General features: G+C 58.2%; 1 protein-coding gene across 8 annotated transcripts in view; it reads left to right on the forward strand.

The window, feature by feature from the left end:
- The window catches only part of CAMKK2 (calcium/calmodulin dependent protein kinase kinase 2), a 53,573-nt gene that overhangs the window by 28,348 nt on the left and 2,330 nt on the right, over positions 1–22,895 (forward strand). For 3 of the 8 annotated variants that reach the window (XM_062182690.1, XM_062182688.1, XM_062182689.1), the window contains exons 4-16: positions 716–769; positions 1,556–1,607; positions 3,644–3,777; positions 6,052–6,088; positions 11,464–11,485; positions 11,638–11,726; positions 13,306–13,505; positions 14,009–14,062; positions 16,544–16,617; positions 16,695–16,782; positions 17,886–18,014; positions 21,688–21,788; positions 22,268–22,310. In XM_062182690.1, coding sequence (XP_062038674.1) covers positions 716–769; positions 1,556–1,607; positions 3,644–3,777; positions 6,052–6,088; positions 11,464–11,485; positions 11,638–11,726; positions 13,306–13,505; positions 14,009–14,062; positions 16,544–16,617; positions 16,695–16,782; positions 17,886–18,014; positions 21,688–21,788; positions 22,268–22,310 — 1,077 coding nt within the window. The remainder of the gene's footprint in view (positions 1–715; positions 770–1,555; positions 1,608–3,643; positions 3,778–6,051; positions 6,089–11,463; positions 11,486–11,637; positions 11,727–13,305; positions 13,506–14,008; positions 14,063–16,543; positions 16,618–16,694; positions 16,783–17,885; positions 18,015–21,687; positions 21,789–22,267; positions 22,311–22,895) is intronic. The other 5 variants (XM_062182692.1, XM_062182693.1, XM_062182694.1 and 2 more) reach the window with 3 other exon arrangements.

A 22,895-nucleotide genomic window follows, 5' to 3' on the forward strand; every position in this document is an offset into this window, starting at 1 on the left:
AGCAGAGGAGCCTTGGGAGGCAGTGTTGGGGGGGCGGGTTTTCTTACTTGTGTAGGATTTGTTAGAAAATAAAATTATTTTTATGTCTTAAAATCAAATGCGTTTCTGCAAAACTCAGCTTCCAGAGAAATCTCGCGTTGCCATGGTGATGGTCCCATTCCATCATGTCAGTGGGTTTCTCCCTGCTAAGGAACTCTCACATCTACTTCTGCTTTTGTCTTAGCCAAGGGACAGTGTCATGGCAGGCGTCAGAAACTCAGATGCCAAAGGGAAACCAGTGAGCGATACGGAAGAACAAGGCAGACTGGGTGTGAGGCAGCAGGGAGTGGCGAGGACTGTGGCAAACAGCTTCTGGAGATGAGGGGCTCCCAGAGTGAAGCAGTGTAGGCAGGAGGTGGGGGTGGCGGTGAGGTCTGTGGCAGTGTGTTCATGTGGGAGATGAGGGCGACCTGTGGCTCGACCTTTACGTTTTTCTCAAAAGAAGCTGGGAATCTAGATTTTTATATCAGATCTTAATATTTTTACATGTTGGCAATTCAAACTTTGTAAAAAAACAAAAACAACAACGACAAAAAAAACCCGTGAGTCCGTCAGAGTAACGGTTAGCGGGCAGATCTGACCAGTGGGCTATCGGCTTGCAACCTGTGTATTAGGGTCCTTGTTTTGCAGATCCTAACTTGTGGATAGTGTGTCATGGGCATCTCCCTTTACCCAGGGCTCCTATGGTGTGGTCAAGCTGGCCTACAACGAGAATGACAACACCTACTACGTGAGTAGCCACCTTCCCTCCTCTCCCCTGCCCTGGGCGCAAAGAGAAGCTCTCTGTCTGGCTCCCCGCTCCCTGTCTGGCTCCCCGCTCCCTGTCTGGCTCTCCGCTCCCTGTCTGGCTCCCCGCTCCCTGTCTGGCTCCCCGCTCCCTGTCTGGCTCTCCGCTCCCTGTCTGGCTCCCCGCTCCCTGTCTGGCTCTCCGCTCCCTGTCTGGCTCTCCGCTCCCTGTCTGGCTCCCCGCTCCCTGTCTGGCTCTCTGCTCCCTGTCTGGCTCCCCGCTCCCTGTCTGGCTCTCCGCTCCCTGTCTGACTCCCCGCTCTCTGTCTGGCTCCCCGCTCCCTGTCTGGCTCTCCGCTCCCTAGAAGTTTTGTTGCCGCCGTTGTCTCAGTTTACCCTTGGGTCGTGTTTGTTTTGTGCCTCAGGAAGGAAGTGGTGTGCCCATTTTACAGATGAGGAAATGGGCAGGTGAGGTGATTGGCAGATGTCTCTCATGCCCTTATCCTGCATCCTCCCTCACCTCTTGTTACGGCTCACAGAAGGTCCCGAGGCTCTTGGTCTTGAGCTGGGACAGCTGACCAGGAACCCCAGAAGCACCTCAGGGTCGGATTAACTCTGGGAGCCCGGCCTTGGTGCCCCCAGGGCTGCCTGACCCCCCCCCCCCCACTGCCACGTCCTGAGGCTGCGGGGGGCGGGGAGGGGGGCGGCCAGAGCTCAGGCAGGCCTCCCTTCGCTCTCCCTCGTCTTCCCTCCCTGCTGCTTAACCTGGAGGGGACTCTTTTTCTTACAGGCCATGAAGGTGCTGTCCAAGAAGAAGCTGATCCGACAGGCTGGCTTCCCACGTGAGTCTGGCAGGCCAGGGCAAGAGGGCAGAGCCCACCCAGCAGTGTCCCCAGGCTCAGCAACCCCCACCCCCACCCGTGCCTCCACTCCCTCCACACCAGTGCCACCTGGCCCTCCTCTGAGGTCGTTTATTCATGGTCAGCCCTAAAAACATCCAACAGAGGAAGACAGCTGAGCACGGAGTTGCCATCTGACTCAGCAGTTCCTCACCTACTGTATACCCAAGAGAGCTGAAAACGCGCACTCTTCACGGTGACCTCCGAGTGGAAGCAGCCCGGTTCCCATCAGTAGATGAACCAATGTCTGTGGCCCTGTGGAATAGCATTGAGCCATAAACAGGAACGAATTGTTACCTGAAAGAAGCCAGGTGCAAAAGGTCGCAGATGTGATTCTTTGTTGTTGTTGTTGTTTTTAAAAATTTATTTATTTATTTGAAAGGCAAAGCTACAGAGAGGCAGAGGTAGAGAGAGAGGTCTTCCACCCGCTGGTTCACTCCCCAATTGGCTGCAACAGCCAGAGCTGTGCTGATCCGAAGCCAGGAGCCAGGAGCTTCTTCCGGGTCTCCCGTGTGGGTGCAGGGGCCCAAGGACTTGGGCCATCTTCTATTGCTTTCCCAGGCCACAGCAGAGGGTTGGATCAGAAAAGGAGCAGCGGGGACTTGAACTGGTACCCATGTGGGATGCCGGCACGGCAGGAGTGGCACAGCCACAGAGACAGAACGTGGATCAGTGGTTGCCAGGGACTGCGGGAATGAGGGGTGGCTGCTGATGGAGGCCGTGCTGTTGGGGGGATGGGCAGTGGTGATGTCCTGGAGCTAGGTAGTAGTGATGGTTACAAAACTTTAAGAATGTACACATTTTTAAAAAGGTTTATTTATTTAGTAGAGTTTCAGAGAGAGAGAGGGAAAGACAGATCTTCATCTGCTGGTTCACTCCCCAAGTGACTGCAGTGGCTGGAGCTGGGTTGGTAATGAAGCCAGGAGCTTCTTCCAGGTCTCCCACACGGGTGCATGGGCTAAGCAAGTACTTGGGCCATTAGCAGGGAGCTGGATTGGAAGTGGAGACGCAAGGAGTCTGAGGTGCAAGGGGTGTGACCACATGAGGGGTGTGACCACCTGAGGGGTCTAAGGTACAAGGGGTGTGACGACGTGAGGGGTCTGAGGTGCAGGGGTGTGATCACGAGAGGGGTGTGATGACGTGAGGGGTGTGACATGAGGGGTCTGAGGTGCAGGGGTGTGACCACGTGAGGGGTGTGATGACGTGAGGGGTGTGACAACATGAGGGGTGTGACCATGTGAGGGTCTGAGGTGCAGGGGTGTGACGACGTGAGGGGTGTGACGACGTGAGGGGTCTAAAGTGCAGGGGTGTGACCACGTGAGGGGTGTGACCACGTGAGGGGTCTGAGGTGTAGGGGTGTGATGACGTGAGGGGTGTGATGACGTGAGGGGTCTGAGGTGCAGGGGTGTGACGACGTGAGGGGTGTGACGACGTGAGGGGTCTAAAGTGCAGGGGTGTGACCACGTGAGGGGTGTGACCACGTGAGGAGTCTGAGGTGTAGGGGTGTGACGACGTGAGGGGCGTGATGACATGAGGGGTGTGACAATGTGAGAGGTCGAGGTCAGGCCTTTCCATCCCTGCGGTCCGTCGTGAGCCCTGCACCGCGGGGCCAGGCTGCTTGTTTCCAGCCAGCACTTTGCTCTTCTCCACTCTCTGGGCTCCTGTTGCGCATGTGCCGTGTCTGTGAGTGAGGACAGGAGGGATGATGTTTGTGTGCATTTCACGGACAGGGAAGTGAGCACGTCATCGCCCTGGCACGTGGAGGTTGCTGAGCCACACCCCAGTTACCTTGCGTGGACTGGGGGGTGTGATAGGAAGGAGGGGATTCGAGGCTGTGGTGCAGGGTAGATAGGATGAGGAGGAGCCTGGCTGACGCCCTGGGAAATCGCCGCTCCAGCCCTTAGGAGACCTACCCCTCCGGTGGCACCTGCGGGAAGGGCCCCTGGCTCTGACCCCTGCTCCCTCTGTGTCTCCTCCAGGTCGCCCCCCTCCCCGAGGCACCCGGCCAGCCCCAGGCGGCTGCATCCAGCCCCGGGGCCCCATCGAGCAGGTGTACCAGGAGATCGCCATCCTCAAGAAGCTGGACCACCCCAACGTGGTGAAGCTGGTGGAGGTGAGGGCGAGGCGTGCGGCCGCAGGGGTCTGCGGTGGGGCAGGGGACGTCGCTGGCCCAGCCCCAGCTGTGTGCTTTCCAGGGAGGGCCCAGTCACCCTGGTGTGCGCCGTGTGGTTGCTGCTGCAGATGGCCTCACCACTGGTACTGCAGCTCGCTGCTCCCTGGACCCTGTTCGTCCCATGTTGCGGATGCACAAGTTGAGGCTGAGGGCTTGTCTTCCCGGTCTGTCCTCTTGAAGCGGCTTCTCTGCTACACACGTGGGAGGTTGTGCTGCAGAAGCAGCCGTGCGCACCGTGTGAACACGTGGGCGTGGCTGGGCCCCCCTGAACCTTATTCCTGAAGGCAGCAGAGAGCGCGGTTAGACTTCAGGGCTGAAGTCTGCCAACTCCTCCTGCAGTTTTCTTCCTTCACGGTCTCAGGACCTCTTTCTGCTCTTAAAACTGTGGAAGACCCCAGAGCGCTTTGCTTTTGTCAGATATATTTAGTAATATTTACCACATTAGCATTTAAACCAGAAACTTAAAAATGTGTTAATTCATTTAAAAACAACAACAAGCCTATCATATATTAATGTAATATATTTTTATGAAAAATATTTTTGAAAAGAAGCAGAAGAGTTTTTTTTATTTTTAAAAGATTTATTTATTTGAGAGGCAGAGTTACACAGAGGGAGGGAGGGAGGGAGAGAGGTCTTCCATCCACTGGTTCACGCCCCAAATGTCCGCAACAGCCAGAGCTGGGCCAATCCAAAGCCAGGATCTAGGAACTTCTGGGTCTCCCATGCTGGTGCAGAGGACCAAACCCTTGGGCCATCTTCTACTGTTTTCCCAGGCAATCAGCAGGAAGCTGGTTAGGAGGTGGAGCAGCCAGGACTCAAATTGGCGCCCATATTGGATGCCGGCACCACAGGTGCCATAGTGCTGGCCCCGTGATATGGTTTATGTTTCGCTAATTTTCCCTGCTAATATTTAGCCTAATAGGTGAGATCTGGATTCTCGGATCTGCTTCTGCACTCAACCTGTTGACAAAGTCTCAGGTCTCATGGTTTCTAGAAACCCCCTGTATATGGGAAAAGCCAATATTGCTGTTTTTCTAAAGTGAAAAGTGTTTTACCTTTGTGGACTCTCTGAAAGCATCTTGGGGACCCCCAGGAGTCCCAGGTCGTGCTTGGAGCCCCTCTGGGCGAGGTGACGAGGGCTTGTCAGCAGTGCCTGATGGGTGCTGTGGGACGCTGCGAGCCCTGGGAGTGTGGAGTGGGGGCAGCAGCTCAGCCTGCAGGGCCTGGAGAAGGCCCCTTGGAGGAAGCGATGTTTGAGATCCCCAGGTGGAGGTGATTGCAGGCAGGGGCGTTGCTGGGGGAGGAGCAGCATGTGCAAGGGCTGGAGGCCTCTTCAGAGGGGAGGCCCAGCACCCTGCCTTTGGTAGACGGGGCCCCAAGGGTGCGAGGCCTGGGCCTGGGCTCCAGGCTCCGGGCTGGCTTCCCCAGCTCTGCCTCGTGTGTATCCCTTCCCCAGAGCCTTTGTGTCTGGGAAGAACCGGGAGGACCAGCCTAGCCAACGAGCCCGCCTTGGTTTCTTCCCACAGTGGGGAGGTGGCAGCTGCAGGCCACCTCCACCTGTCACACTGATTTTCATGATGTCCACCCAGTGCTGCGGGTCAGCCATTGTAGAAGAAACCCAAGGGCACTTGGTTAGCAAGTGGCCCTGGGTTCTGGCAGGGTCTCCCTTCCCCCAGCTGCCCTGTGGCATCTGACCTCTGCACCCAAGACTCTGAACCACCTGGTCACTCATCACCCTTCCTGAGAACCTGCTATGTGCCCAGCCCTGTGTGGGCACTACTGAGGCAGCCGAGTGGACGCGGCCTTTGAGAGACCGTGCTGCGGCAGTGCCAGGCAGGCCACGACTCTCTAGCTGCAATGGTGGTGGTGGGGCGGTCACTTGAGCCCAGATAGGATTTGAAGTTTGAACCTGGAGACTGGGCCATTGTCCTGGAGGAGATGGGTGGGAATCTTACCTGGGGAATTTCGCCTCTCACAGTTGTAACCCTCTTCCTGGGTCTTTGGGACCCTTGAGGACGAGACCGGGTGGTGCTTCAGGTTCACAGCCGGGATGCTTGTCCTGGGCATTCTGTCTCACCTGGCAGGAGGGGTGGGACATGCAGCGCTGCTGGCAGACACAGTTGTGTGTGTGGACGCTGCCTCCTCCGTGCTCATGTCTGCTCTCTCTCCCTCCCCCTGCTCCTGCCTGGCCTCTCTGCGTGGCTGTGTCGACAGGTCCTGGATGACCCCAACGAGGACCATCTGTACATGGGTAAGGAGCCCTTTCCTCCCACCACCTTCGCTCAGGCAGCCGCACCTGCCACGGCCTGGGGTCTCCTGAGGCCGCCCCTGTCCCAGGCGTCCCTGCACAGATGGCCTGTCCTTGCCCCACCTGCTGGGGGCCACAAGTGAGCGCTGCAGAAGGCTGCACCCGAGGAAGTTACCCAGTTCCTTAAGAGACCTCGTGTGGTCCACACTCAAACTTTACTTTTAAAAACCTTTAGAAACAGTTTAGAAGCTATACCAGATATCAGCTTTATCACTGTGAAAATTAGGAGAGATGTATAGAAAGAGAGAAAGGTTCATAAAAATGTAGACATTGCAGACACTCAGAATTTCTTGAAATATGATACTACATATCATATTTATATATGTATGCATACATAAAAATAAAACTTTATTTTTAAAATATTTATTGATTTATTTGAAAGGCAGAGTTACAAAGAGGCAGAGGCCGAGAGAGAGAGAGAGAGAGAGAGAGGTCTTCCATCTACTGGTTCACTCCCCAATTGGCTGCAATGGCCAGAGCTGCACCAATCCAAAGCCAGGAGCTTTTTCTGGTTCTCCCATGTGGATACAGGGCCCAAGGACTTGGGCCATCTTCTACTGCTTTTCCAGGCCATAGCAGAGAGCTGGATCGGAAGTGAAGCAAGTGGGACTCAAACCAGCACCCATATGGGATGCTGGCACCACAGGTGATGGCTTTACCCGCTACGCTATGGTGCTGGCCCCTATTTATTTTTATTTGAGAGGCAAAGAGAGAAAGAGAGGGACAGATTGACAGAGTACCCCAAATTCCTGTAACAGCCTGGGCTTGCCACACTGAAGCCAGAAGCCAGGAGCTCAATTTGGGTCTCCCACATGGGTGGCAGGAGCCCAAGTGCTTGAGCCATCACCTGCCTCCCGGGGTGCACAGTAGCAGGAAGCTGGTGTCAGGAGCAGAGCTGGGACGTGAACCCAGGCCCTCCAGCAGGGGCTGCAGCCGTCCCAGGTGCAGTGTTGGTCACTACGCCATGCACCTGCCCCTTACTGTGTGAAGTATGTGGTGATTTTGGGGGTACTTGGAAACCATTTTACAGCTTTTATTTGGATGTGGTTTAGCACTGTGCAGGGAAGTTATAGCCAGCAGTGATGTCACGGACATGAGCACCCTGGCCAAGGCTGAAAAGCTAAAAACTGAGTTGACCAAAGGGAAAGCACTCGATGAATAAGAATGTATGTGGCATATCGGAACGTCCAGGCTGTAAGTGTGGTGGACAGGCGAGGGAAATCCGGCGGAAACCGCGGGAGGCCAGCAGTCATTTTGAGTTCGAGCGATAGTCCTGGCAACCACGAATGGTCGTGGGCTGCTCCTGAAGTTTCTTGTCCAACAGATGCTGCCGTTTGGTCCAGATTTGTCAGGGGCCAGACCCCACGGTCCCCTACCCTGAGTGCCATCAAGTCCGCCCAGTGGTGGTGTGGCCAAGCAGGGTGGTTCCCTAAGATCAGGGTGGACAGAACTTCCTCAGTCCAGTGACCGGCTCATGGCGCAGGCGTTACTCATGGGTTCGTGGTCATGCCAGGGCAGCCGGCGCCCATGTGAGAGCACCTGCAGATGACCATGGTGCGTGGGTATTCTAGAGGGCACCCTGTTAACAACAGGTCGCCTCTGCCAGCAGCGGCCTCACTCACACGCTTGGCATTTATGGTGCTTCTTGATAACATCAGACGGCCACGGTGCAGGATGACGGGTGCCTACCGGGGTTGTGTGAGGACACAAAGATAGGACCGCCTAGTGAGAACACTTTTGCTGAGCAGTGCACAGCCCCTGTTCTGTGCAGGGCCCGAGGAGGACAGCTCTGTAAAAACAAAAGCAAAACCTGAGCCTGGCAGGAGGAGCCAGGAGCTCCAGGTTAGGACTGGGAACTCCTTGGAGGATGCCTCGCCGAGGTGATGTGGGGTGGAGTGGCAGAGGGCACTTTGTTTTTTTTTTTTTTAAAGATTTATTTATTTATTTGAAAGAGTTACACAGAGGGAGGAGGAGTTATACAGAGAGAGAGAAAGAGAGAGAGAGACATAGAGAGAGAGAGAGGTCTTCCATCCCCTGGTCACTGCCCAATTGGCCGCAATGGCCAGAGCTGCGCCGATCTGAAGCCAGGAGCCTACTCTGGTCTCCCACACTGGTGCAGGGGCCCAAGGACTTGGGCCATCTTCTACTGCTTTCCCAGGCCATAGCAGAGAGCTGGATCAGAAGTAGAACAGCGGGGTCTCGAACCAGTGCCCATATGGGATTCCGGCACTGCAGGTGGCAGCTTTACCCGATATGCCACAGCGCCAGCCCCGAGGGTACTTCTTATATACTTGACTCTTATATAATTGACTCTGAGCTGGGAGTGAGTGGAAGAACACGCCCAGGACAGGCGCGTTCCCATGGCCCAAAGCAGAATGCCGGGGTTCAAGTACTGACTTCACTGTCAATCCCAGCTTCCAGCTCACCCACGCCCTGGGAGGCAGTGGGTGATGGCTCAAGTGGTTGGGTCCCTGCCACCCATGTGGGAGACCTGGATTGAGTTCTTTTTTTTTTTTTAATAATTTATTTATTTATTTGAAAGAGTTACACAGAGAGAGGAGAGGCAGAGAGAGAGAGAGTTCTTCCATCAGCTGATTAACTCTACAGTTGGCCACAAAGGTCAGAGCTGTGCCGATCTGAAGCCAGGAGCCAGGTCTCCCACGTGGGTGCAGGGGCCCAAGCACCTGGGCCATTTTCTACTGTCTTCCCAGGCCATAGCGGAGAGCTGGATTGGAAATGGAGCAGCCGAGACTCGAACAGGCGCCCATATGGGATGCCAACACTGCACGTGGTGGCTTTACCCGCCATGCCACAGCGCTGGCCCCAGGATTGAGTTCTTAGCTACAGGGTTTGGCCTGGCCCAGTTCTGGCCGTTGTGGGCATCTGGGGAGCAAACCAGCAGGTGACAGATCTGTCTCGTGTGCCTCTCTGCCTTTTACATACAACAAAAAATAATTAAAAAGATGAACTAAAGAACATGCCGCATATTCAGAGAGGAGGTTCCTAAGCTCTTGGAGCCAGCAGCTTCCTGGCCAGAAGTCTCCGTCCTCGAGGTGGCTGACTGCTGGTGTGTGCTGTGTGTGCCGGGGATGGACGGGCTGGTGCGTGGGGCCAGCTCGCAGGGCTCAGGAGGGGCTGACTGCTGTCCACGCCACAGCCATATGTGTGCCGGGGATGGACGGTCTGGTGCGTGGGCCGGCTCGCAGGGCTCAGGAGGGGCTGACTGCTGTCCACGCCACAGCCATATGTGTGCCGGGGATGGACGGGCTGGTGCGTGGGGCCGGCTCGCAGGGCTCAGGAGGGGCTGACTGCTGTCCACGCCACAGCCATATGTGTGCCGGGGATGGACGGGCTGGTGCGTGGGCCGGCTCGCAGGGCTCAGGAGGGGCTGACTGCTGTCCACGCCACAGCCATATGTGTGCCGGGGATGGACGGGCTGGTGCGTGGGCCGGCTCGCAGGGCTCAGGAGGGGCTGACTGCTGTCCACGCCACAGCCATATGTGTGCCGGGGATGGACGGGCTGGTGCGTGGGGCCGGCTCGCAGGGCTCAGGAGGGGCTGACTGCTGTCCACGCCACAGCCATATGTGTGCCGGGGATGGACGGGCTGGTGCGTGGGCCGGCTCGCAGGGCTCAGGAGGGGCTGACTGCTGTCCACGCCACAGCCATATGTGTGCCGGGGATGGACGGGCTGGTGCGTGGGGCCGGCTCGCAGGGCTCAGGAGGGGCTGACTGCTGTCCACGCCACAGCCATATGTGTGCCGGGGATGGACGGGCTGGTGCGTGGGGCCGGCTCGCAGGGCTCAGGAGGGGCTGACTGCTGTCCACGCCACAGCCATATGTGTGCCGGGGATGGACGGGCTGGTGCGTGGGCCGGCTCGCAGGGCTCAGGAGGGGCTGACTGCTGGTGTGTGCTGTGTGTGTGCCGGGGATGGACGGGCTGGTGCGTGGGCCGGCTCGCAGGGCTCAGGAGGGGCTGACTGCTGGTGTGTGCTGTGTGTGTGCCGGGGATGGACGGGCTGGTGCGTGGGGCCGGCTCGCAGGGCTCAGGAGGGGCTGACTGCTGTGTGTGTGCTGTGTGTGTGCCGGGGATGGACGGGCTGGTGCGTGGGCCGGCTCGCAGGGCTCAGGAGGGGCTGACTGCTGTCCACGCCACAGCCATATGTGTGCCGGGGATGGACGGGCTGGTGCGTGGGCCGGCTCGCAGGGCTCAGGAGGGGCTGACTGCTGTCCACGCCACAGCCATATGTGTGCCGGGGATGGACGGGCTGGTGCGTGGGGCCGGCTCGCAGGGCTCAGGAGGGGCTGACTGCTGTGTGTGTGCTGTGTGTGTGCCGGGGATGGACGGGCTGGTGCGTGGGGCCGGCTCGCAGGGCTCAGGAGGGGCTGACTGCTGTCCACGCCACAGCCATATGTGTGCCGGGGATGGACGGGCTGGAGCGTGGGGCCAGCTCGCAGGGCTCAGGAAGGGCTGACTGCTGTCCACGCCACAGCCATATGTGTGCCGGGGATGGACGGGCTGGTGCGTGGGGCCGGCTCGCAGGGCTCAGGAAGGGCTGACTGCTGTCCACGCCACAGCCATATGTGTGCCGGGGATGGACGGGCTGGTGCGTGGGGCCGGCTCGCAGGGCTCAGGAAGGGCTGACTGCTGTCCACGCCACAGCCATATGTGTGCCGGGGATGGACGGGCTGGTGCGTGGGGCCGGCTCGCAGGGCTCAGGAAGGGCCTTACAAGTGCAGGCCTGACCTTCAAAGGGTTGACGTTCCGCCTGTCTTCCTGGAGGCGAATTTCACCCACCCCTGAGCCCCCAGCGGGGTGGCTTGGTGGTGGCTGCACAGAGGCCTGTTGCAACAGGTGGGCCAGCTTCTCCCTGCCAAGGGATTTGGGTACATGGGTGGGTGGCAGGAAGGTGGAGACACTCAGGCTGCTTGCAGGCTAAGACAAATCATCCAGGCACGGAAGGCCAGGGCTTCTGACGGCAGCCCAGGGCAGCAGCGGATCTGCACTGCCTTGGGCATACAGTGCCCGAGGGCCTGGGTGAGGCCAGAGGACACCATTCGCCATCAGTCCTGCTGTGTTTTGAGCACCAGAGGAAAAGCCGGGCTGCAGTTCTGGGAGCATCAGAAACCTCTGGTCCTTAGCAAAGCAGGACCTCACACAGCCTGGGTTGGGCGGGCAGGTCCCGGCCTCAGCCCCGCTCCCCTTCCCCATGACGTCAGCATCTCTGTTTTTTGCTGTTTCTAGAGGTGGTGGGGGTGGGGAGGGAGATGAGCTTCCTGTTCCCCAGGGTAACTTTTTGCCCTCTTCTCTTCCCTGCAGTATTCGAATTGGTCAACCAAGGGTGAGTGTCCAGCCCCTCGGCGCGTGCCTTCGTGTGATGCCAGAAACCTCCTGAGCGGCAAAGCCCGGGGAGGCGGCGCCAGCCCCGGACAGTGAGAGAGGGTGGGGCCGGGGGCGCCTAGCTTGCAGTGCATGTGGGTGTTGACCCTGCAGGCCCGTGATGGAAGTGCCCACCCTCAAGCCGCTGTCTGAAGACCAGGCCCGATTTTACTTCCAGGATCTGATCAAAGGCATCGAGTACCGTAAGCGGGGGCCTGGGGGAGGATGGCAAGGGGGTGGGGTGTTGGTGGGTGGAAAGCGGAAAGTGTCTCGTTTTCCTCCTGGAGCGCGGGCCTTGGGCAGGCGGCGGGGCTGTGTGTGTGACGCTGAGCAGGGACAGCTGCAGAAGCCAGCCTGGGGTTCTGTCCTGGGGAACAGGGGGAGTGGCGACAACGACCCTCGACCCCGGGGCTCTGTGGGTGCCAGACACTGTCAGGAGCCCTGTGGGCTTCACTTTGCACTTCCCAGCAGCCCTGGGACCAGGAACCTGTTAACCTCTTGCCACTTTAGTTTCCTCATCTGTGAAACGGAGAAAAAGTATCTCTCACCGGGACTGACAGCGGCCAGCCGGCACCAGTAGTTCTGACTGACAGGTGTTTTTTTCTGCTCCTGGTTGTCAAATATTTGGGTTCCTACCCCTGAGCATCACATGTGATTATTGTGAGGTTTACTTGGGATAGAAGTGAGACACTTAGCACAGGACAAGGCCCCAGACTGAGTGCTGCTCCAATTGTTTTTTTTCTTTAAAGATTTATTTGTTTGAGAGGCAGAGTTACAGACAGAGAGGAAGAGACAGAGAGAGAGGTCTTCCATCTACTGGTTCACTCCCCAAATGTCCACAACGTCCAGAGCTGGGCCAATCCGAAGCCGGGAGTTTCTTCCGGGTCTCCCACATGGGTGCAGGGTCCCAAGCACTTGGGCCATCCTCTAGTGCTTTCCCAGGCACATTAGCAGGAAGCTGGATCAGAAGTGGAGCAGCCAGGACTCAAACCAGTGCCCATGCAGGCTGCTGGTGCCGCAGGCAGAGGCTTAATCTGCTACGGCACAGTGCCAGCCCCTGGGTACTGCTCTTACTGATAACCACCACCTGCACGTCACCATCCTCCCTTTATTTATTTACTTATTTATTTATTTATTATTTTTTTGGATAGGCAGAGTGGATAGTGAGAGAGAGAGACAGAGAGAAAGGTCTTCCTTTTTGCCACTGGTTCACCCTCCAATGGCCACTGCGGCCGGCGCATCTCGCTGATCCGAAGCCAGGAGCCAGGTGCTTCTCCTGGTCTCCCATGCGGGTGCAGGGCCCAAGGACTTGGGCCATCCTCCACTGCCCTCCCGGGCCATAGCAGAGAGCTGGCCTGGAAGAGGGGCAACCGGGATAGAATCTGGTGCCCCAACCGGGACTAGAACCCGGGGTGCTGGCGCCGCAAGGCGGAGGATTAGCCTGTTAAGCCACGGCACCGGCCAACCATTCTCCCTTAAATAGTCTCTGGGCTGCCACTGGGGCCAGGCTCCACAGCCGCTCCCGTGCACGGTGGCCTGTGACTCAGACGTTGACCGTTAGGATTTGCTGTTGGCAGCTGGGTCTCACTCGTCAGGTTTGAGAACGTAGGGAACTTCCCCGAAGGCACTGTTTTCCCTTTCCTTTCGGAGCACATAGGTGCCCAGCAGGTTTAGGGAGAGGGTGTTGAGGAAGGCCTGAGGCTCCACGGGGGGACCCTGCTGTTGCTGTGGGCCCTGTGGCCACGTGGCAATCCTCACGGGGCTCTGCCGGTGTCGCCCCAGTGCACTACCAGAAGATCATCCACCGAGACATCAAACCTTCCAACCTGCTGGTCGGGGAAGACGGGCACATCAAGATCGCCGACTTCGGCGTGAGCAACGAGTTCAAGGGCAGCGACGCACTGCTGTCCAACACCGTGGGCACGCCCGCCTTCATGGCGCCCGAGTCCCTCTCGGAGACCCGCAAGATCTTCTCGGGGAAGGTGGGTGCCAACCTGCCCGAGGCTCTGGGTGCTGGCTGCTCCAGGGCCTGTCAAACAGCAACTCCCGCAGGTCGTTTACCTGGGGGTGGGTACCTTGGGCTTTGGGCCCGGGACTTGGACGGGAATCTGTCCGTCCGTCTTTCAGCTCAGCTTTCCTCCCCAGCCGCTCCGGGCCACTTTGTGTCATTTACCGGCCTCAGGAGCAGGAGCGTTCCTCTTGGCGAATTGCTCCTGCAGGAACCCTGGGATTGATTCTGATTGGCCCAGTGCAGGTCACGTGTCCATCCTTGAGCCAATCACTGGCTAGGGGAAGTAGTGTTCTCATTGGCCAGGCCTGGGTCATGTGCCTACTCTGGAGGCAAAGGGACACCCTGACTTCAGGGCTGGGACTGAGCGAGTTCCCCAAAGGGAAGCTGGGGGATGGGAGGCTGGGCAGACAGAGGTGGTCATGCCCGTGACTGCCACTTGCTCTCTCATGCACAGCTCTCTCTCTTTTTGTGCAGGCTCTGGACGTGTGGGCCATGGGTGTGACGCTGTACTGCTTTGTCTTTGGCCAGGTAACAGGGTGGGGTGTCCCCCTCCCAAGCACTCCTTGGTGTCCCCCTGTTAATATTCACCCTGGCATTGCGCCAGCAACAGACTCATTTGAAAGTCCTGTTATTTTATTTCCACAGATAGTTCTGGAAATGAAAAAGGACACCTTCCAAAATTTGTGTATCTTTTTAGGAGACTCCCATCTGCGGCAAAATGATCTGTTAGAAGGATTGGCAGAGGCTCTGGAGGTTATAAATAGTTGATAAAGTCAGGAAAAGGCATCAAACATGCCACCTCTGTCCATTCCTGAGCCTGAGACAGACATCACTAATCAATAAGTTCACTCTTCCCTCCTGAGCCTGATACTGCTTTGATGTTCTTTCCACTAAGGTGTTCCTAGGTGCCGTTGTTGGAGAGATAGGATTGATCATGGAAATTAACATCCACTTAGCATCATTGATTTGAGGGGGTGCTGTTTTGACTTTTCGTTCTTTTGTTCTTGTTTCAATAGTGTTGATATATTTAGAGACTTTTTAACTCTGAAGCTTAGTTTGATTATGTACGTGATAAAGGTATAGATTTTTTTCCCTTTCTTGAGTTTGTGTTCCGATTGAGGGAAGTTTAAGAGACTGGTCCCATGAAAAACTACGGGGGATTGTAACCGTGCACTCAGCATTTGGTTTGAAAGCATTTCAGTCTCACAACATAGAATGGTGCCGTGAACACCACAGACCTGCACCTGGATTCTACTGAGGTTGACATTTGGCCATGCTTGCTTGCGGCGTGCCTGTCTGCTCTTCTCTCCACCCCTCCTCTCTTTTATTGTATTTGTCTTTTTAAAGATTTTTTTAATTTGAAATGCAGAGTGACAGAGAATCTTCCATCCACTGGTTCACTCCCCACATGACCGCAATGGCAGGGGCTGGACCAGGCTGAAGTTTGGGGCCTGGAACTCCAGCCGGGTCTCCCACGTGCGTGGCAGGGACCCAGCTAAGTAGTCGAGTCATTTTCCACGCCTTCCCAGGCACGTTGGCAGGGAGCTGGATTGGAAGAGGAGCCGCAGGGACTCAAATTGTCACTCAGATATGGGATGCTAGCATTGCAGGCAATGACTTAACCCGCTGCACCACAATGCCTCTCCCTTCCATCCCCCCCATTTTATTTTTTAATGCATTTCAGAGTGAGCTGCCAACACCTCTACACCTGTTTCTAAGTTTTTAGTATGCACTTGTTGGCTAGAGCTCAATATTTGTTTGTGGTTCTTTTTCCTTCTTTTTGAGTAAACCTTACTCCCATGAAATGCACAGACCTTCCCTGTTCAGTTCACAGTGACTTCTGCAGACTGGACAGACCAACCCCTGTTCTCTGGGTGGGAGTGGAGTGCGTTGCTGTGTGCAACCTTCTTAGCATGCCACAGAGAGCTCCTGTTGCCAGCACACGTTACTCAGCTCCCCCTGGGACAGACTGGGTAGAGCACGGATTTGTGCCGTGGTGCAATGGGCTGCACAGGCACCTAGGCTAGGCTTGAATCTCTGTTGTCCTTCCTGGGGCATCGTCCCCTGTAAGATGGGGAGCAGCTGGGGGAGGCGTTGTGGAGCAGCAGGTTAAGTAGCTGCCTGCAATGCCAGCACCCTGTATGGATGCTAGTTCGAGTATTGACTACTCCATTTCAAATCCGGCCCCCTGCTGTTATACCTGGACAAGCTGAGGAGATGACCCCAAGGCTTGGGCCCCTGCCACCCCTGTGGGAGACCTGGATAGAGTTCCAGACTCCTGGCTTTGGCCTGGCCCAGCTCCAGCCATTTGTGGCCATCTGGAGTGAACCAGTAGATGGAAGATCTCTTTCTCTCTCTTACTCTGCCTTTCAAATAAATAAGTCTTTTTTTTTTTTTTTTTAAACCTTTGCCCATTTGGAGCCGACACTCCAGAGGAGGAGTTAAGCAGCGAATGCGTGAAGATGCCCACTAACGTCAGGGACGGGGGCTGTGGCCTGGGGATGAGGTGGGTGGGTCTGCCTTAGAGGGGGTTCAGCCGGGGAAGGCCTCCTTGAGAAGCTGAGCTCTGTGCAGGCCCCTGGATGATGGGGGAGAGTAAGCCGAGCAGTCCAGGCGGAGGGAGAGCGAATGACGGGTTGGTCACACAAAGCTGTAGTACAGGGTCCGGTCCAGGCTCAGTGCCATGGCTGCTCCAGCATTTTCTGCGTCAGTCCTGGTGTTCACAGTTGTTCACCTGGCTGGTGGGTGAGATGTGATCACGTGCAGAAAGAGGGAAACTGAAGCCCAGCCCCAGGGGAGGCGTCAGTGCGGCCGGATGAGTCCAGGGCTTTGCGGACGTTGTGGTCCTTCAGGGATTCGGCGGGACGGGAACGGCTCCCTCCCTAGCCTGGGCCCCGGCTGTTGATTTCTCTGCCACAGCCCACGCGTAGTGACGCAGCACAGGCAGACCTCGGAGGGCAGATGTGGCAGCAGCTTGACGGCCACGCTGTCCCTGGCCTCTCCTCACAGTGCCCGTTCATGGACGAGCGGATCATGTGTTTGCACAGCAAGATCAAGAGTCAGGCCCTGGAGTTTCCAGACCAGTGAGTATCGCCCGTGTGTCCTGGGTCACCTCTCTGTGGAGACTGCGGCAGGCCTCTGATGTGTCCCCCACCCCTAGGCCTGACATAGCCGAGGACTTGAAGGACCTGATCACCCGTATGTTGGACAAGAACCCTGAGTCGAGGATCGTGGTGCCGGAAATCAAGGTACCTGGGGGGTGCTGCTGGCTCCACAGACGGGCACCTGCAGCTCGGCCTGCATCCGGGGCTTGGGGTTGTCTGGCTCCCTCCCGCCTTGGCTGGGCCCCACCCCTTCCACCCCCAGTTCCACGCCCTCCTGGGCACTGCTGCCCTCCGTGTCCTGGGGCCTCTGAGCCACTGGGAGCTGGTGAGGGGTGGGGAAGAAGATCTGGGAGTTGTGTTCACTGTGATCTTGGGAATGGGATCCATGAGCAACCAGTGGGCAGCCTGTGCTTGCTCCGATTGGCTTGGGCCGAAGGTGTCCGTCGCTTGTACACTGATCTGGGCCTCTGTGTGCTCCACATCTGGCTGCCTCGCCTGGCTGCCGAACCTGTCCTGACTGTGAGAGATGTGGGCCTGTTCCTTTGAGAGAGTGCCGTGAGGGTGAGCGGTTGTTAGCAGGCAGCTCAGCCTCCCTCATTTGCTGAATCCACCTCCATGCAGAAGCACTTTGAGGAGAGACCACCCCCCACACACCTCTGTACCCATGCTAGTGCCATTAGCATACATCTGGCCCTGTAAGACATCTAGAGATCTACTCTGGGACCTGGTAAGGAGCATTGGAAGGTACCTTATTAGGGGCCAGCCCTAAAAGCCATGAATTAGGGCTGGGGCCCCAGAGTGGGGGCGGCAGAGCCTGGCCTAGGTGCTCTCCTGGTTGTATCCTTCCCGCTGGCCTCCCTGAGCCTGCTTCCCTCCTGTGAGGTGGGGAGGAGGCCACCTGCTCTGAGATGAGCCCCCCCAGGTACCAGGGAGAGTTGCCAAGGGGTGACAGGAGCTCCCTGGGCAGCCAGATTCTGCCAAGATACTTCTGCCAAGACCCGGGGCCAGATGGAGAATCTGTCCTGCACACATCTCAGCCCTGTAGCTCCGGCATTCTCTGTCCCTCTCTCCTCCACGCTTCCTGCCATCTCACTCACCCTGTCCTCTGCCTGGCTCACCAGCTCTCGCATGCCTGACCACAGGTCCTCGCCTTTCCCCCCCGCCTGCCCTCCTCAGCCCCGCTCGCTGCCAGGGCCTCCGGGGAGCAGGTGCACCTGCCCCTCACCCCTCCCTGTCATTCGTTGAAGCTGCACCCCTGGGTTACGAGGCACGGGGCCGAGCCATTGCCATCCGAGGATGAGAACTGCACGTTGGTCGAGGTGACGGAAGAGGAGGTCGAGAATTCGGTCAAACACATTCCCAGCCTGGCGACGGTGGTAAGGCGGACGAACCAGTGACCAAGAGCAGGGCTGGCAAGGACAGGGCTGGGATACAGGCGGCCACTTGGGAAGCAGACATGAGGCCTGCCCTGACCCCCTGCATTGGGTCTCTGGGCTTGGTCACGTGTCATACCATGCGCCCCCTACTGCTGGGCCAGCTCTTAGGTTACCAGGGTGGGGGCTGTTAGCAGCCACTTTAAAGGATTCTCCTGGGCCTTGAGCAAGACCTGCTTCCAGAGAGGAGGAGTAGCTTCGAGAGTGGCTGGACAGGAGTCCAGGGTTAGGAGCTGGAGCCAAGATCTCTAACGTTGGGTTCCCGCCTGGCTGGATCTTCAGCGTCCAGGATGAAAGTCCTAGCAGGTCCCACGTCTCAGACAGTTCTCAGCTGCCGAGTGGGATTTTGCGTGGGAGCCGCCACGGCCCCCTTTTTTGGTCTTGAATCTGGCTCCAGTCCAAGAAGCAGCCAGAATATGGAGTCCTCAGGCCTAACCTTGGAGACTCTGGGAATCACACAGTCACCAAGCCCCTGCCCAAGAGGGTCCTGGGGTTAGAGACCTGCTGGCTGCTCCCCCGTGGCCACTGTGGAAGCCTTGGTTTTGTTTGGCCAGTGCTGGCCCCAGCTGGCCCCAGCTGGCTGGCAGGTCCCCGGGCTCTGGGAGGGACCTGAGAAACTGTAGGCAGCATCTGGCCTCGAGCGCTGCCCCTTCAGGAGCCGAGGCGCCGGCCCCTCTTCCAGCTTCGCATCGCTCCCTCCTGCGCCCTAACACTTCCTCTCCTCTACAGCCTGGGCCCCCAGGGCCGGGACATTCATCCCCCTCCTCCTCCTCCTGCCCCGCTGGGGCCCTGCATGACCTTCACTGTTGATGACTCACACCCCCCACCCTGCCTCCTCCGTCCCTGCTCCCTTGTCCTGTGCCCGTGCCAGGGGAGGCAGCGGGCGCTGCACTCTGCGTGCGCCGTGGGTCTTCTTTTCCGGTCTGGGATGTTCTTGTCCCTCCCCTCTTTAGCTCTCTGCTCTTGATCCCAGAGGCCTGAGTAGGCCTCCATCCTTCCAGAAACACTTCCGAACGTGGAGTGGTCTCTCAGGCCTGTGCTGGGAGCGGGGGCTGCAGTCATGAACAAGGGGCAGGGGAGGCAGATCCTGGCCAGCGAGTAGAGGGGGTGCCGAGACCCAGGCCCAGGTGGTGTCTGAGGCCTTTGGAGAGACAGTGTGGGTGCTGACCCAGATGAGGCGGCAGAACGCGCAGGCAAGAGGGGACAACACGCATGGTGTCCTCTGGTGGGAGGGAACTGGGCCCTCCAGAAGCTTCCAGAAGCCAGGGCTGCTGCAGCAGGCGAGGAAGGTGCAGGGAGGGTACAACAAGAATATTGACCTCTCGGGGCCGGGAAGTTCCTGCCGAGTTTGAATCTGGGACAACGGCATGGTGGCAGGGGTCAGGGAGGTGTGCGACTTGGGAGACAGCCACAGGTCCAGGCCTTGTCCACGTGTTTGTCGTTGAACACATGCTCCCTGAGCACCCTGAGCTCGGGCTCAGAAAGACAGCAAGGTCCGGAGCCAGCCCCGGGGGCTGTGGTCCCCAAGGCGGAGGTCTTGTCTTTTGTTTCTTTGTGGAAGTAGAATTCATGCCACGGGAGAGTACCCATTCTCAAGTGGACGGTTCAGTGGCATTTAGTACATGCGCAGTGTTGTGCAGTTTTCACCTCGATGGTTTGAAACATTTTTCTCAAAACAAATGCCGGTCGCCGGCACCCAGTGACCTGCATCCCGTCTGTGGATCCGCCTGTGTGGAGCCACGCACCGTGCGGCATCCGCCGCCTTCCCTTTCCCTCAGTGCCACGTCTTCCAGGTCCATCGGCGTAGCGGCAGGCGTCAGCGCTTCCTTCCTTCCTAAGACCGACCCGCCGTCCCTTCGCCCACCCCCCCGCCCCCACCAGCTGATGCGACACTTGGGTGTTGTCACTTTTCTGTACATCAGCGTTTTTGTTTTTTAAAGATTTATGTATTTATTTGAGAAGCAGAAATAGAGAGATTGAGATCTTCTATCTGCTGGTTCATTCCCCCAGTGGCTGCAATGGCCGGAGCTGGGCCGATCTGAAGCCAGGAGCCAGGAGCTTCTTCCACTTCTCCCACGTGGGTGCAGGGGCCCAAGTGCTTGGGCCGTTTTCCACTGCAGGGAGCCAGGTCAGAAGTGCAGCAGCCAAAACTTGACCAGCGCCCATATGGGATGCCGGCGCCACAGGCAGAGGCTTAACCTGTGCCACAGCACCAGCCCCCACGTTGGTGTATTTTTAAAAGCATTTTTCTTTGTAGCAGCAAACCCTTAAAATCAGAAGCTGCAGCCGCGCAGGCAAGAGCTCAGAGAGGCGCTGCGTGTGGCCGAGGGGCGCAGGTCCGTGGCCTGGCGTCCAGTGATTCCTGCCGGGGTCTGCAGGCCATTTCCTCTGCCGCCTCCCTCACGGCGTCACTTCCTTGTTCCAGAACTTTCCGGGGGGACACACTAGGGAGAGAGCAAAGGAGAGGCAGAGCTGGGGGAGAGGCTAAGCAGTGGCTCAGGTGAGGGGACAGTGCCTTTTCTGCTGGGACCCTCTTAGCCACAGGCAGGCAGCACATCCCGCCTGGGTAGAGAGGGCAAGGCCGCGGAAGAGGCCCAGCATCTCCCAGACCTAGAAGGACATTCTGGGCCCTCTGAGCCCCTTTGCCCCCACACCACCGTGAACTGGCTGTCCTGCGTCCTAGGGTGACCTCCCATTCAAATGCTCCTTGTCCCCAGCTCAGCTATATCCCTCCTAGCCCCCCCCCCCCCCCCCAGAAGCTGGTTCCCTCGGGCATTACCGGTCGGGAGATAAACAGGCTCACCTGCTGTAGCAAACAACCTGAGTGGGCACAGCCCCACGCCCCCCAGCTGGGCAGTGAGTGGCGAAGGAATGGTGTGACCTGAGAAGGCCCGGCGTTCTTGTACACGCTGCCCGTGGATGGAGCTCGGAGACGCGGTGCTGAGTGAGAGCAGCCAGACCCCGAAGGGCCACGCTGTGCTTCTGTTGATGGGAAATGTGCAGAGTAGGTCCCCGTGTACAGACAGGAAGATGAGTGGTGGCCAGGGCGGTGACGGGGGTGACTGCTCCCCGCTCTAGGGCTTCCTTTAGGGGTGATGTGGATATTCTGAGATTAGGGAGCGGTGTTGAGAGGAGGCCGAGAGCCGTTGCGTGGTTTACTTTGGGGTTCACTGTGTCTGAATTGTGTCTCATTTGGAATCCGCGGGTCCCCAGAATGACACCAGAGAAGCAGTAGTTCGTTCCTCTGTGTGTGTGTGTGTGTGTAGTGGGGCTGGGGGGAGTATAGACAGCTTCCACTGGGACTAAAGGCCTGGTCTTGAGGGTGACAGAGGTTGCTGTGCCAGAAGGGCACACCCAGCTCCGGCTCAGGTGACACTTCTAGGTGTGCCAGGGGGCCAAGCAGGGGCAGTGTGGCCGGGCCTAGATGACAGCAGCCTGATCTGTAATCTAAGCAGTTGGGAGCCGTGGGAGGTCTTGGAGGAGAGGCTGTGTGGGATGGAAGCTGCCACACAGGTGGCGTCCCTCGAAGGCCTGGCGAGAGGGAGGAGCATAGGCAGTGCCTGGGACCGGCCCTGCGAGGCCGTGTGGCGGAGCCGTCACCCTGTCCTCCCTCTAGATCCTGGTGAAGACCATGATACGCAAACGCTCCTTCGGGAACCCGTTCGAGGGCAGCCGGCGAGAGGAGCGCTCTCTGTCAGCGCCTGGGAACCTGCTCACGTGAGTGCCCACCTGCCTTTGTCCCACAGTGGGGGACCCCTGCCTGGACCACGCTGCCTGGGCCGTCCCTGGAGCGCTGCCAACTGCAGAGACTCAGAAGGGACCCGTGCGGCAGCCTAGGGACAGCAGCAGCTGAGGGACTTCGGTCCCACCTTCCTGGCTCAGCCCACCCCTGAAGCCGGCAGCCAGTCCACACAGGGGTTCACTTTCCGAGGGGCCTTGCTCTTTGGGGAGGAGGCATCTCGATATAGGGAAGGCACTCCTGTGGCTCAGAAGCGCCGGTTCTTGGTGGGTTTCAGGCCCTGTGGTGGCTGTGTACCTTCTGTGGCCATGAGGAGAGGGGTCCACCCACCTGTTCTAAAGACTGCCCTGGCTCTGTGCAGACGTGGGTCTGAGTGTCTCCGGGGTGGTGGCTGGGCAGCCCATGGATCCCAAGGGTCCCTTCTCACCTCCCTTTTCCCTCCCTCTGGCAATTCCAGCAAAAAACCAACCAGGGAGTGTGAGCCCCTGTCTGAGCCCAAGGTAACACCCGCCTGCCTGTGCCGTGGCCTCTGCCGGGGCTGGGGGCGGGGCTGGCTGCAGAGCGGGGGCGCCCCCACTGCTGGTTATTCCTCCAGCCCGGGCTGCTCGTGGTGCCCAGGCCCACCAAGGACCTCCAGACTCAGGGTTAAAACCAGGGGCATCGGGGGGCTTGGGCCCAATGGCCAGTCGTGCATGTGGGCTGAGCTGTGGGTGCATGGCGCTCCACCCGCAGTGCCCGGGAGCTCACCCAGGGCTTCAGTCCTGGTCGGGTACCTGCGTGTCAGTGCACGTCCATGGCCTCAAAGCTCTGTCACGGGCCCCAGCGCTGTCCTGCTGCTGAGTGCGTGTGGTCAGGGCATGAACCGGGCACGCTGCCCTCCGTGGCTCCTCACTGGGGCTCCCCAGCACCCACCCTGCTCCTCTCGAATGTGAAGACTGTAGTGAAGCAAGACTTAGCAGTTCCCTATGGCCATCTTGCTTCTTCCCAGACCAGAGCAGCCTTGCCAGCACCTCCCAGGACAGAGGACAGTTCCGTCCCTGTGAGCCTGGGAGGTCCTGTGGTCCCCTACTGCCCCTGCTCCCCCA

The sequence above is a fragment of the Lepus europaeus genome, chromosome 23 (genome assembly GCF_033115175.1).
Source record: "Lepus europaeus isolate LE1 chromosome 23, mLepTim1.pri, whole genome shotgun sequence".
Lineage (NCBI taxonomy): Eukaryota > Metazoa > Chordata > Mammalia > Lagomorpha > Leporidae > Lepus > Lepus europaeus.